This window comes from Capricornis sumatraensis, chromosome 8 (genome assembly GCF_032405125.1).
Source record: "Capricornis sumatraensis isolate serow.1 chromosome 8, serow.2, whole genome shotgun sequence".
NCBI lineage: Eukaryota > Metazoa > Chordata > Mammalia > Artiodactyla > Bovidae > Capricornis > Capricornis sumatraensis.
This window is the reverse complement of record NC_091076.1, coordinates 24,625,752-24,641,858: the sequence shown is the minus strand read 5'-3', so window position 1 is coordinate 24,641,858 and position 16,107 is coordinate 24,625,752. Positions and strand designations below refer to the sequence as shown.

Sequence of the window (16,107 nt, the reverse complement as noted above, 5' to 3'; positions counted from 1 at the left end):
TGCCACACCACCACATGGCACGTGGGATCTTAGTTCCCTGACCAGGGATTGAACCCGCACCCCCTGCATTGGAAACAGTCTTAACCACTGGACCACTGCCAGGGAAGTCCCATGGTCCCTCTCTTCTTGGCAATAGACTACGGCGTCAGTTTGGATGGGGAGTTCAGTAAGGTGGCGCTGCTGGAATCCCCCACTCCACTGGGGCCTCAGCTCTAGCCCAGTGCTGTTCAGACTTGTTTAGTGGTGGCGCCTTGTGTTGAGATGATCTTAGAGGATACCCACTATACGGAATGTGACCGAACAGCTTCCATGGCTGAGGCTTGGGTATGGGGACTCAGAGCACCTGGTCATAGCTGGGTCACCCGAGAAAAACGCCAGGGCTCCCTGAAACACAGAAAGCCAAGGGAGGAGCTTAGCCCCCGCTTTTGAGGTGTGGAAACTGAGGTCCAGAGAGGAGGGGGCGACTCTGCCAAGGTCACACAACCAGGGACAGACCCAGAACTGGATCCCAGACATTTGACATCAGCTCTGCTACCCCAAGGTTTTGCTCCACTGCCACCTGACCACCCCCATTCCCCTAGTGTGGTGTCTCAAGGTGGGTCAGGGGCATGTGGCTGTGACCTTGTCAAGTCAGGATACAGAGAATGAGACAAAAACCGGGAGGGCAGGCGTGGGTGAGCTGTTCAGGGTCACGGCCTGGTTACGCTGTGCCTTTTTTTCCGTCTCTCTCTCTTTTAATTGAGTTTGAGGTGGTTGGTTTTTGTTTCCTTAAGAAATGGGAACAGAATGAAGCCGCGTAAACACCACAATGTTAACTCCCTGAAAAACCTCCTGCCATTTTAACTCTGTTACTGGAGAAATAAAAGAGAAATAATTTGTCCACCCACACTTAGCTCTTTCTGACGAAGGTAGGTGAATATTGCTTTGCTAGTCGAGGGTGACTGCTGGAAGTGGAGCCAGGCTGACTGATCTTGGATTGAGAGGAAGCCACGGCAACCCCAGAAGGAGCAGCCCGCGGGGTCGACAGGGCCCGGGTCACCGGCCACGTTGTCACCTTCCGCAGGTGTCCGCCAGCCGGTAGGGATGGAGGCGCTGGACCAGGCCGAGGGGCCCACGGCCTCACAGAGAGAGATGCCACCGCCCCCACCTGCTTCACCGCCCTCGGAGCCAGCTCAGAAGCCGCCACCTCGAGGCGCCGGGAGCCACTCCCTCACCGCCAGAAGCAGCCTGTGCCTGTTGGCTGCCTCCCAGTTCCTGGTAAGGACATCACAGGCCTCGCCGGGCCTGGAGGGAGGGCGGGTTGAGGGATGGCCTCCACTTCCTCCCCAAGATGGCCGCCTGGGGACACAGAGGAGTGAGGGGCCTTCCCGGCGTCCCTCGTGCCTGCGGCCATCCGGCTGGTGTGAGAGAAGGCTGGAGTTCCAAGCCACAGCCTTGAGGGCTGAGCCCCTCATGCGCTGAGCTCAGAAGCAGGGATGCAGGCCCGGCCCCCAGCCCCCCGTGGTCCTGCGGGCGTCCTTCTGAGGACTTCCTGTCTCTGCAGGCACCTCCAGGAGACTCTCCCTGTGATGTGTATACCTGGTGGGGTGGTGGGCTCCCCTCTGCGAAGGCTCCCTTAAGTCAGATTTTCTCCAGGCAAAGTCCTATGCCCTTGGCCTTCGTTGCACAGTCCGGACCTTGGTGGGAGCGCGGGCAGGGTAGGCGGTAGGTTGAGGCTCCAGGTGAACTCTTGAGGGTGGGGGAACGGGGAGATATGGGGGCAAGGAGGCCAGACTCCGAACTCAGAGCGCTGGCCCCGGCCACCCCAGCTCGCCTGTGGGATGCTCTGGCTCAGCGGCTTTGGCCCCATCTGGACACAGAACACCACAGACGTCGTCTCCTCTGCGCTCACGTTCCTGGAGCGGCTGGGACCCGCGGTGAGTAAGCTCCAGGGAGCCGCAGGGTAGGAGGGAGCGCTTGGGGGCCTCCAGCCCCACCAGCCCCTGCCTGGGGCTTCTTTGAGTTCAGATGATCACCCTGAAAGGCTTCTTCCTGTCCCCTCCCCAGAACCAGGTACAAAGTTCTCAGAGCCTCAATCTTACCCGTGCTGAAATAGATGAGAACGCGCCCCCACCCCCTACCCGCATCACCCTGAGCTGTTTGTCTGATGTTCCCCAGGCCTGGCTGGGCACTGGGACCTGGGACATCCCCAGTGTGCTGCTGGTCTCTCTCTGTGTGATCCTCGTCACCACCCTGGTAAGGCTCCCCCTGACCCGACCTCGCTGCTCCCCTCCCGTGACTCCAAGACCCAGTCCCCACCTTGTCTCCTTTGACCTACAGACTAGATGTTGTGGGTAGGGCTGAGGAGGGGCACCTGTCTTCTTCCACCAGTGTGCCCAGGCTGGGGTGGAGAGAGGCCCCTTCTTTCTCAAAATTGGTTTGCAGTGTTCTTGGCTGGGGAAAGGAGCTGAGACAGTGTGAAAACCGGAGTAGGAACACCCCACCCCACTAACAAAGCTTCAAAGCATAACAACCTGAGGGTTGGGGAAGGAGGGGGCCGGGAGGACATCTAGGTAGCCTCCCATCTAGGTGAGTGGTGGTACTCTGCAGACAGTTCCCAGGAGAACAAGCCTGCTCCAGACACATGGAGGGGCAGGGAGCTCAAGACCCTGGGCACGCCATCATCCGGGGGCTGCTGCCAGCATGCTCCATGATGCCAGTTATGTCCCCAACTAGGTGTGGCTCCTCCTGAGGACTCCCCCAGAGCCACCCAGCCCGCTGCCCCCCGAGGACAGGCGCCAATCGGTAAGCCGTCAGCCTTCCTTCACCTACTCGGAGTGGATGGAGGAGAAAGTCGAGGATGACTTCCTGGATCTGGACCCCGTCCCCGAGACCCCTGTGTTTGACTGCGTGATGGACATCAAGCTGGAGGCTGACCCCACCTCCCTGACTGTCAAAGCCATGGGTCTGCAGGAGAGGTGGGTGCGGCAGAGGTGCATGGAGCTCTTAGCTCCCTGTCGGAAGGGCAGACGCCTGACTCTGACTCCGTGCCCAGGGCAGAGCTGAGCTCACAGCCCCACCAATGCAGACATGTGCTCTTCAGGTCTGATTCATGTAGATCTGAATGCCCCAAAGTGAACACAAAGAAACGTTACTGCACACAGACATGTAGGCATGCACACGTGCGCACTCACACATACGACTTTTATGGCTCCGATAGGTTTCTTTACTGTAGGACTTGTTGGGAGCCTTTAACATGCTTGTAGTCATTGTAGATTGACAAGGGGTTGTGTGTAGCCTTCCTCAAAGTTATCCGACCACAGAACCCTGCTTTCATAGTGTCTCATAGAGTTCCACACAGCACAGGTTGGGAGGTGTCAACACCCTCTGCAGAGCCTGGCTGGGTTAGCTAGATCCCACCAGGGTTGTGTTGTCCGCATGATGTCATGGAAAGAGCACTGGAGGAGGAGTCAGAAAACCTAGGTTTTTGTTTCAGCTCTGCTACCCCCTTACTGTACGTGCTTGGGCAATTCTTATCCCCTCTGTGGCTTTCAGTTTCCCTTTCTAGGTAATGAGGGTAATGGGCCACTAGACTCTGAACACAGCAGAGTCTGCTCAGTCCACTCATCCTTGCTGAGCTGTGCTACCCCTGGGATCCCGTCTTTCCTGAGCCTTTCCTGGATGAGATGTCCTTGGAGGCTGTGGCCCTGGGGGCTGGGGTACTTGAGGGTGGAGCCCTGCTTCTCTGCCCCAGGCATGTGCCCTCTCGGTGAGCTTTCCCTGGCTCTGGGAGCTGTCTCTGGCAGGGGCACAGGAGAGTGCAGGGAAGGACTGTATTGAGGGGCCTCACATGGAATTTTTGGGACTGGGGCCCAAGCCCACACGCAGTTAGCCGCTCTGCTGCATGGGGCAGGAGTGGGTGGCAGGCTTAAGCCTTAGAGCTGAGCCTCACGCTGTCTGTGTTGGGGTTACGTCATGCCCACTCCTCTCCCTGGGACCCATCAGGTTCCCACCCCATCTGCCGCTCCCTCATCCTCCTGCTCCAAGGCCCCCAGCTAATGGCCCTTCCTGCCCGTGATACTCACCGCCCCCCTTCCCGGTCCTTCCAGGAGGGGTTCCAATGTCTCCCTGACCCTGGACATGTGCACGCCAGGCTGCAACGAGGAAGGCTTCGGCTATCTCATGTCCCCCCGTGAGGAGTCAGCCCGAGAGTACTTGCTCAGCGCCTCCCGCGTGCTCCAGGCCGAAGAGCTTCATGAGAAGGCCCTGGACCCCTTCCTGCTGCAGGCAGAATTCTTTGTGAGTCCCCCTGAGCCAGCGCCCCCACAGGGACCAGCCCTTTATGCTCATGTTGGTCCTCCGAGCAAGGCTTTGGAACAGGGTACCCCAAACTCAGCATCTGATGAACATCATTTCATTCTCACCTCTCCTACTGTCTTGGGCTAGCTGCTTCCTCTCTGAGCCCCAGTTTCTCATCCGGAAAATGGGGATAAAGATAACAGGGGTGTTGCAAGGATTCGAAAGATGCAGAAAGTGTGCAAAGTGCCCATCAGGTGATTGGTGTTTGTGGCATTCTTAAGTCATCATCACCTAGGATTGTCCTCCGAAAGTCTTAGACAGCTTTCTCTTCTCTATTTGGAGATGTGGGGCGTGACACTATGTGGCACCAGGGATTATACCTGGGGCCCAGCAGTGAAAGTGCTGAATCCCAACCACTGGCCCGCCAGACAAATCCCGAAAGCCTTCTCTTCTGACTCTCCCGTTTTCCCACTCTCCTTTTACCTGGCATCACCAAACAATGTTCATCCTCCTTTGAAATCTCTCCAGTTCTGTGGCTCCAGCTTAGGGTGGTCCTGATTACCTCCCCCTCCAGACTCTAACAGCAGCCTCCAACTGCCTCCTGTTGGACTTTGAGGGGCTTATAGATAACCCCCCTGTTTCACCTGCCTGAGCACTCAACCAGTTAAAAGCTAAGATAGAGAAGATCACAAAACCACCTTTATTTTTGCTGATAAAAGCTAGGTAAGCTTCTGTTCTTGTTTGATTTCTTTTTTTCCAGTTTGACTGCTCTGAGTCTTTGCTGCAGACCACAGGCTTCTTTCTCTAGTTGTGCCACGCAGGCTTAGTTGCCCGGAGGCATGTAGGATGTTAGTTCCCTGAGCTGCGATCAAACCCATGTTCCCTGCATTGGAAGGCAGACTCTTTATCACTGGACCAGCAACGAAGTCCCAATGCTAGGGTTAACATGAGGATTACGTATGTAGCAGTAGTGAGCTTCCTAATACCAACCGCCAGAATGAAGCAACTTTCCTGCAGTGCTGGTACATTGCCAGCCTCACCCCATGGGGGTGCCCTGTAATTCTTTCTTAGCAGGAGGGTCGGAGGAGGAGGAGGAGGAAGTAAGGGGCTAGTGACCCAAAGCCGAGTTTCTCAATCAGACACCATTTGGTAACTCACCCACCATGTGGGCAGGAATGGGCAAGAGCCAGGAGCATTTGGAGAGAGCCCCTCCTGGGAGAAGCCTGAGGGATGGGGAACCTGCATGCCTCCCTCTCAGCTCCCCTTGCCCCAGGCCACCTGCTCCCTAGCAGAACTGGATGGCTCTCCTCTCTGGGCAGCCCTCCATCACCTCTGATGGAGGTGGCTCCAAAGTCTCCAGTATGTGGTCCAGCCTGCCTTACCTGAGTTGAGCCAGCCCCAGACGCCTTTTCCAGACTCAGGGACCCATCCCTGCAGGACTGCCCACTTCAAACTTGGCCCCCGGCCCACCCCCTCCCCGCGCCTTCACAGTCATCAGCCCTCACCCTGGAGGCCCTTAAGATGCCTTCCTGGGGTACCCAGCCTGGATGTGTCCCCATGGCCATACCTCCCCTTAAGGGTGTGTGGCATGTCCTTGTCATCTCCGGTTTCATAGTTCATTGTCAGTTTTGCCCAGAGAGAGAGGAAGTGGGGGTGCTCACATACCCACCCCATGGGCACTTCTGCACCTGCTTTTTATTCTTCTGACTCTCACAACCACCTAGAAAGTGAGTCTCGTGATCCTCTTTGTACAAAGTGCATTCTTAGTGTGTCCACAGTGAACACTGTGATTCATGATGGTGAGAGATGGCAAGGGTGCTAAAGTGTGTAGACAGAGGGAAGGGGCGCGAGAGGACAGTCACTGAGGAGTCATCCTACAGGACCTGGCGGGAGGGGCAGCAGAGAACCTTAAAGGCTCAGAAGGATTAGGGTGATGAAGAGGGATGTGACCAGTGCTCCCCGCAAGTGGAGTGCCGCGAACTCAGACGCGGAGGCTAGCCGGAGACTGAGAGATTAACTACAGGGAAGAGATGGGCGCAACTGGAGGGTGGGGGTTTTGAGAGCAGCTGGTGGTAAAGAAAGGCCAGCTCCAAGAAGATCTCACATTCCAGGCAGAAAAGTTCAGACTTGGCGCTCTTGACATGCTGAGTGATTGAGAGGTGCAAATACAACTCTGGGAAGGCCCAGAACGAGGCTGCCTCCCTGCTGGAGAATCAGGGAAGGCTTCTTGGAGGAGGTGTCATTTATGGTGCACAGCAGGGCATGGAAGATGAGGATGGAATGGATGTTACTACCAGGCAAGCAGCACGACCCAAGGCCCTGAGCGGGGCACCTACCTGGGGTAGGAATGTGAGTCAGCAAAGCCACTCGATGTGCAGGGTGTAGACGAAGGTGGTGATTAGCCAGGTCACTTCTTCTCTGTTCATCCAGCATTCACTGAGTGCTGACTCTGTGCCAGGCTGGCCCTCCATAAACAGTGGTGGTGCTAACATTCATTATGCACTCAGCATGTGCCAGGACTGCTCTGGACACTTTTCATGTGCCCTCACTCATTTAATAGTCGATGTTTGTTGAATGAATGCATGCATCAAGCCAGCCCACAGCTGCTCTCAACCCTGTGCCTTCCTCCTACAGGAAATCCCCATGAATTTTGTGGATCCGAAAGAATATGACATCCCTGGGCTGGTGCGGAAGAACCGATATAAAACCATCCTTCCCAGTGAGTACTCGGCTGCCCCTCACCTGGGTGCCCTTAAACCCTGAGGCCCATGCCCTTAACTCCAGCATGGGCCTCCAGGGTCGCCAGGCAAAGGGATGGAAGGTGGGGGTGCCCAGTGAAGGGAAACACCCCCTTTAGAGGGCAGAGGGCTCTTGGTTCCTCCATACGGCACTCTCCAGATCTTTGCCCTGGACAAGCATTGTGCTGGGCTCTGTGGAAACCCAGAGAAAAAGGGGAACAATAACAGCAGCTCCTAGACAGGGCATGGTGGCTGAAAATTGTGGTCACATCCCTGGTCTCTTCAGAGTGGACAGGTTTTAAAGAGAGGACATTAAGGCTCAGAGAGGTTAAGTGGCTCATCCACTGTCACACAGCTAAGACGTACAGAACCAAGTTTGAAACTAGGCCTCTGTAACCTCAAAATTGAGCTCTTTTGTCTACCTGGAGTTCACTTTGGCTAGATTATGAATCCTCTAACAGGCAGAGCCACCTCAAAAGGGAGCAAGCTGCCTGTCAGGTAGGAAGCTCCCCATTGGCTAGGTATTCAAGCTAGAATGCATGAGTGGTCCCCCTGGAAGGTTTCATAGGGATTTTACCCCTTTGGGGGTGGTTAGACCAGGTAACCTGATATTCCTCTTTTAGCCTGGGATGTCATTTTCAGGTAACTTTCATCAGGCCCCTGTCTGCCTGTCACCCCTGCCAAGTTCTGGCCCAAGGCCCTAGGGCTAGCTTGGGGGGTGACTTATTGAAACCAAATCCCCACAAACCTACTTCACTCAGTTTATGGAGTAAGGAGGCTTTAAGAAAGCAGTTTTGCCATCAGCATCTCCAACAACATGTAACATGTCATGACTTATTTTTAACTTTTAGAATATCGACTTGTGGTTGCTATGGTTACACAGAGTCTAGGTAATTCCAGTTAGACAAAGCACCATTTAAGGCCAAGATTCGGGGCTGCTCACCTCTTCCCTCCTCTTGCTCCCCCCTCCACCTACCAAGCCCTACCTGAAAGGAGGGCTTCAGGTACCCCACAGTCTCGGGCTTTGCCGGCCACTCAGAATAGCCACCGGGGGAGTATGAAAGCCAGGCCATCGCTCCATCTGGTCCCCACTGGATTCCTGAGAGTAATCCAGCCTCCAGCCATACCGTATGCCTGCCGCCCCCGAGCCCAACAGAGAATCTTCACTGCAGCCAGGAAGAATTGACCCTGTGCCCTCAGAGACTGGACTGGGGTGGGTGGTAGAGGCCCCTCTCGGATCAAGGACACCCCGAGGCTTGCTTTCTTATTCATTCAGAGGCTACTTCTGGATCCCAATCTGGGTACCATGAGGGGAGGGAGGGGGCCCATGCAGGGCTGCCCGTTCCTCTCCCCCGGTCACACAGAGCCCCCTTCCATTCACCCTCGCCCTTCCGCATACCTGACTCTCCTCCACACCCCTCGCCACAAGAGCTGCCTCACCCCCACCTTCCCCTCCACAAATCACATGCCCAAACCTCAGGCACTTGGGCCAGGGCATGAAAGGGCTGGCGAGGGGAGTTCTGTGGGTATCCTTTTCCATTTCATATTCCAGGTTTGGGATCCTCCTTTGACCTGTTAATTTAGAAATTGATTTAATTTATACTTGCAGTGATATCAGTAGCAGCACCAACTTGCTCTATAGTGACTGGGCGCTGGCCTAAGTTATGGGTCTGAGGACTCATTATGAATGGCCACTCTTGAACCCTGACAGGATGAGTGAGGTTGTGACGGAAGGAATGTTCCCAGTTTACGGAGGAGGCACAGGGGTACGCAGTGAATGGCCTGCACTGGCACCACCAGGACTTGAACCCAGGCTCGCTGGTGGGCGGTGTAGACTCCTGACCGCTGATGCAGTCTTTGAGAGCCCTGTATGGGGCACACGGGCAGGGCCTTTAGTCCAACCCTCCTTCCACGGGAAAGACCCTGGGGGCCAAAGAAGAGAGGAGATACAAGCTGGCGACAAAGCTGGACAGAGCCCAGAACCCAGGCCCCCAGCCCCCCCAACCTCCTGGCTCAGTCCCAGCCTCTGCGAGTTTCCAGGACAGACTAAATCAATACAGGGAGGCTCTAGGAGGCAGAGCATGACGCAGTGAGAATCTGCTGCTCTGGGATTTGACAGGTGACTAGATTGGGGTGGGGGTGAACCCTTATGGACGTGTGTGTCGTCTCATCTCAGGCTCAGAAGACTTTACTCCTTTCATGGTGATACTCTCCCCTGGCATCCTACCCAAATCTTAGCTATAACGTGCTTTACAATTGACATAGCACTTCCCATCTGTTTTCTCAATTGTCTTCCCAACAATCTGAGGAACTAGGCATCTTTACCCCCATATTACAGATCGGAAAACAGGCTGAAAAAGGCCATGTGCTTTACAAGCTTACACAGCAGGTTGGGGACAATGTATACTCAAACTCTTGCTGGTCCTGCTGGCTAGGATGTATCCCTTAGGGAATTTCTTACTGTCTGAGCTGTCTCCTCCCCAGAACATGAAGCACAGAGAGGACCAGGCAGCTTAAGGGATGCAGGCAAAGGTGGCCTGGATCCTACAGAGGGAGAGAGCCAAGGCCTCCCTGTACCATTCTCTTCAGCCTGGGTCCTCACCTTCCTGAGTGGGCCACAGGGATGGGTCAGTGTTTTGCTTCTGGCAAGGGAAGAAGGAACCTCCTGTCCCAGAAGAAATGTAGGTGCCCTGACATGGGCCAGAGAAGGTGGGCCCACACAAGAGGGATTACACATTCAAATCCCAGCCTCACCTGTCTCCACTACCTCAGACCCTCACAGCAGAGTGTGTCTGACCTCACCAGACCCTGACGACCCTCTGAGTTCCTACATCAACGCCAACTACATTCGGGTATGTAACCCCATCCCAACAGTCTCTCCCTAAAAGGGAGGCCCGGGTCAATGGGGTCCATCCACTAGGCTTGTCCCTAAGTCCGTCCGGTTCCTGCCAGCCCCCGGGGAAGAGGCTGAGTGGGGGAAATGGGCCCCGGGAGCCCAACAAGTAACCCTGATGGCCTGGACTTGGCTGGTCACAGGGCTATGGTGGGGAAGAGAAGGTGTACATCGCCACTCAGGGACCCATCGTCAGCACGGTCGGCGACTTCTGGCGTATGGTGTGGCAGGAGCACACACCCATCATTGTCATGATCACCAACATTGAGGAGATGAACGAGGTAGGCCCCTCTGGACCTTACCAGGTGTCTGCTGCTTGGTGCCCCATGCCAAGCATCTTATTTCCGTGTTAATCCTTTCAGCAATCTTGGGAGGTTGGTATGTTCACCTCGCTGCCTTGCCCAGGGAAGGAAATGTGAGGCTCAGAGAGGTTAAGTCAGTTACTCAGAGCCACACAAATAGTCAGAGGCAGGGCCTGGAGCTGGCCTCTCCATCTCCAGTGCTCAGGATCTTAAACACGCTGCTCCACTGCCACCCAGCCTGCCAGGGCTGATGCTGGCTACTTCCATACTCATCACAGCCCATTTAATTGAAGTCCCATGAAGGTCCTTCAAACTGAGTATTACTTCCATTTTCCCAGATGAGGAAACTGACACTCAGAAAAGGGAAGTAACTTAACAAATGAGAAGCTGAGATTTGAGCTCTCTACTGCCCCGTTGTCTGTCTCCCCACTGGCCCGGGACAGGCACTGGGGAGGGCGTGGTCGGGGCACTGGGAGTATCTCAGTCTGATCTGGGCCCCTGCAGAAGTGCACCGAGTATTGGCCGGAGGAGCAGGTGGTATACGATGGCGTGGAGATCACCGTGCGGAAAGTCATCCACACTGAGGATTACCGGCTTCGGCTCATTGCCCTCAGGGTGAGGCCTGGGGTTGGGCTGGGCTGGGCTGGGAGGAGGGGGCACTCCACAACCAACAGGGTCCCAGAGGCCAAAATAGCTGAAATTAAGGCATGTGTCACTCCAGGCTTTACTGATGAGCAGGGATGAGGGGAAGAAGGGGTGAGTCATCTTGCACATCAGAGGCAGGACCAAATTCTCAGTGCATTTCTTATCACTGGCGTCTGTCCATCCACACTGTCCCAGCTCGGCTTCAAATGTACTCAAGGCCAAGACTGTCTGGAAGAGGGGGCTTCAGCAGCTTCCATATTCTGCCTGGAAACATCCCTTCACCTGGGATGCTGGGCTTCCGACCTGTAGTACCGAATCTGTCCACTAGAGGACAGGCGCTTTTTGCTGCATTTGGGTAGCACAGGGAGGTTGTGGTTACAGGAAAAAGAGAAGAGGACATAAAAATTATGAGCAGTACAGAACAGCCCAGAAGAGTGTGGGGAAGTATCCTCCCACCCTGAAGACTGTGCTTCTTCCAGGCTCAGCATAATAGGGGAGATTGTTCCTTTGGAGTCAAGAAAATCAGTGCATTCTGCTTTTGAGAAATCTTTGTGAACCCTGTTTGGGGAAAGTGGTACCACTGTAATTATCCCAAAGTCTGGAAGAGGTGACCTAGGTGCCAGAAGCTGACATCCTATCCAGAAACAGTCAGGGAGGTCCACTGATGCTGGCAGCCACAGGGTCTGAATAGGGTGTCAAGGGCGTGAGACTTGTTCCTCTGAGCTGTCCCCTCCCACTGGAGAAGGTGAAAAATGGCGTGTCAAGGAGAAGTCAGCCCCTCGAGGGCAGTGCCCAGTAAGCATTTCCAGGATGTAGGCTTGCTCGAGGGCATTTCAGAGGTGGAGGATAGAGGCTGTGGTAGCCCATGGAGCAGCTTCCTTTTCTCCTGAAAGAGAGGCTGGGGCTGCCACATCTTCTCAGTGCTGTGGGACTGGTCAGGGACCACTGGGCATTTACTTTTGTCCGTAACCTTTACAAGCACCTGCCCTGAGCCTGGTTCTGGGTTGGGTACTGGGAAAACACAGAGCTGTCCAAAGCCTGGACTCTCTCCTCAAGGAGCACCTATAAAATGGTAAGTACTGACCTAGAAATAAGTAAAAGGAGAGAAGAAGGACATGTTGTCAGCTAGGGTGCTCAGGGAGGGCTTCCTGGAAGTGGTGGTGCTGAATGGGGTTCCGAAGGATAAGAGTTGGCTGGGGGGCAGACATGTAGAGAAAGCATTCCAGACAAAGGGAAACTAAAAGTAAGGGCACAGAAGATAGAACAGCTCTGTGTATAAATGTACTGGGAATGGGGGAAGCAGAGGTTTGATCTGCAAACCATTTGGAGTGTAAAGGCATCAAGTACAAGTTCACAGGAGGACTTGGGCTTGGAAAGGTAGACGCTGTACCGTGTGTCTTGTTTGCCCAAATGAAGAGTGGGGAGGGTGTGTTTGAGTTTTAGAGCAACAAGAGCTATCAGAGTGTTCTGAGCGGTAGAACAGGATGGGCTGTAGACAGGCCTTCTGGACCACTGTGGATCTGGGCGATCAGAGAGGAGGAGGGGAGGGCCCCACACAGTCGAGAGAACAAAGTGAAGGTGGTGGTGGAGAGGATAGAACTGGGACACTGGCTGGGGGGGACCAGGGGTACTGGTGGGCAGGAAAGTATATTGAGGCAAGAGGAAGGGTCCCAGGGCTCTTGTAGGGGTGACTGGGCTATCTGTGAAGGGGCAACCAGGAGACAGGAGTGAAATGGAGAAGGAGCTCTTCACCTCTCTTGGAAGATCCTGGAGTCACTAGGGCAAAACCCATGTGAAGACCAGTGCTGACGCTGCTCACCAGTCCCCACTGCCCAGCTGGCCTCGGGTCTCTGGCTGCTGCCACTGGGCTGTACGGGGTAGATGGCAGAGGTCCGAGGTCCCACTCCCTGTGGCCTCCCTCCTGTGTTTCCTTCTCCCTTTCCATCTCTATCTCTGGGCTGGTTGCTGGGCTCAGTTCACGTGTATCTGGGGTGGGCCTCTGTCTCCTGGACAGAGCGGGACAGAAGAGCGAGGCCTGAAGCATTACTGGTTCACGTCCTGGCCCGACCAGAAGACCCCAGACCGCGCGCCCCCACTCCTGCACCTGGTGCGGGAGGTGGAGGAGGCGGCCCAGCAGGAGGGGCCCCGCTGCGCCCCCATCGTGGTGCACTGCAGGTGGGTCCTCCCAGACACCCACTGGGGCGGGGCGGGGCTCCCCGGCGGCCCCACCCCTCACCCCCGTGCCCTGGGCCCTCAGCGCAGGGATTGGGAGGACCGGCTGCTTCATCGCCACCAGCATCTGCTGCCAGCAGCTGCGGCACGAGGGCGTGGTGGACATCCTGAAGACCACATGCCAGCTCCGTCAGGACAGGTCAGCTGAGGGTGGGGCCCATGGGGAGCTGGGGAGCGGGGGAGAGGGCAGCAGAGAGAGCCTGACCTGTGCATAGGGTGAAGGTTAGGGGGACACACCCCACGGGGACCGACCTGTGGACAGATGGGTGGAGAAGCCAGATCCAGGCAGTTGGTAGCTGGGATGCAGAGGGGAGAGGGACAGAGCTGGTGGACACAGGGGCAGAGGCTGAGAGTGGAGGGTCATGCCACCTCTGTCCCCGCTGTCTATGCCAGAGCCAGGAGGGACCGGAAGGGCAGGTGGAAGTGGCTGGCTGGCCAAGGCTGACCTCTCTAAGCTGCACAGAGGCCCTGATACGCCTCCCAGAGGACTGGCACTCTGTGGGTCTGGGGGCGGCTCCGCAGCCGTTCTTCCATGACCCGGCCCCTTCATCTGTCGGGTAGGGGCGGTATGATCCAGACGTGCGAGCAGTACCAGTTCGTGCACCACGTCATGAGCCTCTACGAGAAGCAGCTGTCCCGCCAGTCCCCGGAGTGACCACACGCCTCCCCGAGGTCCTCTGGTACCTCCCAGCCTGAGTTGGGGCCCTCCTCGCAGCCACACCCAGGGCCCTGCCTCAGGTCCCGGCCTGCTCCCCGTCCCTCCCGCTTCCTCTCTTCAGTTTGCTCCCCCTCCCCCGCTGCCTCGGCCGGACCCCTGCCCCCTCAACATAGCTCTTCCTACTGTACATACTGGGGAGTGGGGAGGGTGGGGGAGGGGTGTGCCAGGCCAGGCCTGGGGCCCCAGGGCCTGACCCAAACCGCGTGACCTGGGGCCTCAGTTTTTAACGATGGTTCCACTGCTACTTGATCCAAAACGTTTCCCTGCCGCAACTCCACGTGTCCTGCCGCAGCGTGTTCTGTCTGTCCATCGTCTCTGCTGTCTGTACCGAACACTGTGTCTCCTCAGCCCGGGAGAGGGGTTGTGAGCTCCAGCCCCCCAGGGGCCCTGGCACGGGTGCCTGCCTCAGGCCCCCAGCCCCGCTTCTCCCAGCAGACAGGTTGCACTTTGCCCCTAGTTCCTGGAACCAGGTTGGGAAGGAAGGGCCTGAAGACCCCGGAAGTCAGGCACAGGAAAGCCCTGAGGGGTTGGCAGAAAGATCGCAGCTGGGGAGAGGTCTCTGGATGGGGGTGGGGGAGGAGGATCGCATCCAGGGGGACCCCCAGGTATCAGACGCCCTCAGCAGGCAGTGACTAGCCTGTGGGGCAGTGGTGAGAAAGGGGACACATAGGGGAGAATGAACCCAGGGGGCCTGGACCAGTGGGAGACGGGAAGCTCTGAGGGTAGGGTGGGAACTCGGCCCCAGATCCGTGTGAAGCATTTTTCTGTGTCGCTGTGGGAAACCCCTCCCAGAAGTCTTGCCGTGTGTAGCTCTGCGTGTGTCCTGTGTTCATGCGTGTGTTGAGAGCCCGTCAGCAGGGCGTGCATGACTCTTTGGCAACGTGTGTTATCTTGGAGCCACGTGTTTTTATTGGTGACTTTGAATATTTATTCCATGGCAGACAGAGACATTTGGTGTCTTTTTATAATTTGCTCATGGTCATTGAATAGAGCAATAAATGGAGCATTTTGAGCAAAACTAGCCTCCTGGGTCTGTGTGATTGCCTCCCCCCTCTACTTCCTGCCTCCCTGTACCCCCATCTTATTGCCCCTCCTACTAATACAGATGCGCATGCGCACACAGACACACCCACACACACCCAGGCCTTTGAGATCCCTAGTGCCCCCTTGTGTAGGTTGGGAGATGGCGTGAATCCAGATTTGAAATTCCAAAGTCCACTGAGCATAATTCTTATATACCTGCACCCTCGCACCCAGCCAGAAGCCAGGGGCCCTGCAAAGCCACAGGGACAGATGTTGGAGGCTTTCATAGAAGGAAAAGTGGCTGGCAGGCCATCAGTTTCGACAGAGGGCCAGAGATGCCAAGGTCAGAGCAGGGGGACCTTCAGACTACACAGGCCCCTCCCTGTTGACCAGCCCACTTATTTGCCCTGCAGGTCCCAACAGCAGCTGCAGCCCAGCAATTTGCCTTGCAAGGCCTGGGCTGAGAGCAGTCCCGCCCAAGGAACCTGGAGAATCTGCCCCTAGACCAAGATCCTGTGCCTTCCAGACACTCCCACTCTATTCTTACCCCAGCCCCCAGGGATGCAGCAAACGTAGCTGTCCTGCCCTTGCTGACAGGGGTGGGTCACCCCAGGGCTAGAGGGAGGCCAGGGCAGGACTGTTGACCAACGAGCAGGTCCTTACAAGGTCGCAGAGCCCTGAGTGGGCTGGTCAAGGGTCTGGGCTGCAGATTTACTGCAGACAATGAGGAAAGAACAGGGGAGTGGCTTAGACAGAGGTCCCAGAGAAGGGGGCCTGCTCTCCAACTAGTCTCCAACAAGAGGATGGGCCCTCCTACCCCTCCGCCCGGATCAGGGGATTGAGCAGCAAGAGTGGGATGGGGAGGAAGAGCTAATGTTTCCCCTTCTCTCCTGGGGGTGGCCCCGTGACACACATTACCCTGAGCCCCTCAGCTCAGAGAGGTCCCACCCAGCAGCAGTGAGAACCCAAACCTCTGCACAAAGGAACAGAAAAAGTACCCCAGGACCACCACACTCGGCCACCTGCCTGCCCAGACCCCTGCACTTCCTCCAGCCCTGGCCCCAGCTACCCCCCAAAGCACTGAGCCAGCTTGGCTGGGGCAGCTGTGGACCCCAGGGGGCCAGACATTTAAGGAACCAGTGACTCCTGGTGGTCACATTGCTGGGACAAAGAAGGAGGAGACTAGTCAGTCTACAGCCCAGGGACCAGCTGGGTCTCCAAAGTCGTGGGTGGACACAGCCCTTGAGGGTTAGAAGGGACTGGTGACATGAAGGTAAG

The 16,107-nt window shown here is 56.3% G+C and overlaps 1 protein-coding gene across 1 annotated transcript in view; it reads left to right on the top strand.

Annotated features, from left to right (window-relative positions):
* The window catches only part of PTPN5 (protein tyrosine phosphatase non-receptor type 5), a 33,015-nt gene extending 19,272 nt beyond the window's left edge, over nucleotides 1-13,743 (top strand). Inside the window, exons 3-14 of the mRNA XM_068977358.1 lie at nucleotides 1,064-1,257; nucleotides 1,809-1,916; nucleotides 2,158-2,235; nucleotides 2,716-2,957; nucleotides 4,089-4,278; nucleotides 6,913-6,997; nucleotides 9,789-9,868; nucleotides 10,053-10,190; nucleotides 10,716-10,826; nucleotides 12,871-13,031; nucleotides 13,114-13,227; nucleotides 13,650-13,743. Coding sequence (XP_068833459.1) covers nucleotides 1,064-1,257; nucleotides 1,809-1,916; nucleotides 2,158-2,235; nucleotides 2,716-2,957; nucleotides 4,089-4,278; nucleotides 6,913-6,997; nucleotides 9,789-9,868; nucleotides 10,053-10,190; nucleotides 10,716-10,826; nucleotides 12,871-13,031; nucleotides 13,114-13,227; nucleotides 13,650-13,743 — 1,595 coding nt within the window. The remainder of the gene's footprint in view (nucleotides 1-1,063; nucleotides 1,258-1,808; nucleotides 1,917-2,157; nucleotides 2,236-2,715; nucleotides 2,958-4,088; nucleotides 4,279-6,912; nucleotides 6,998-9,788; nucleotides 9,869-10,052; nucleotides 10,191-10,715; nucleotides 10,827-12,870; nucleotides 13,032-13,113; nucleotides 13,228-13,649) is intronic.
* Nucleotides 13,744-16,107: the final 2,364 nt, after the last annotated feature.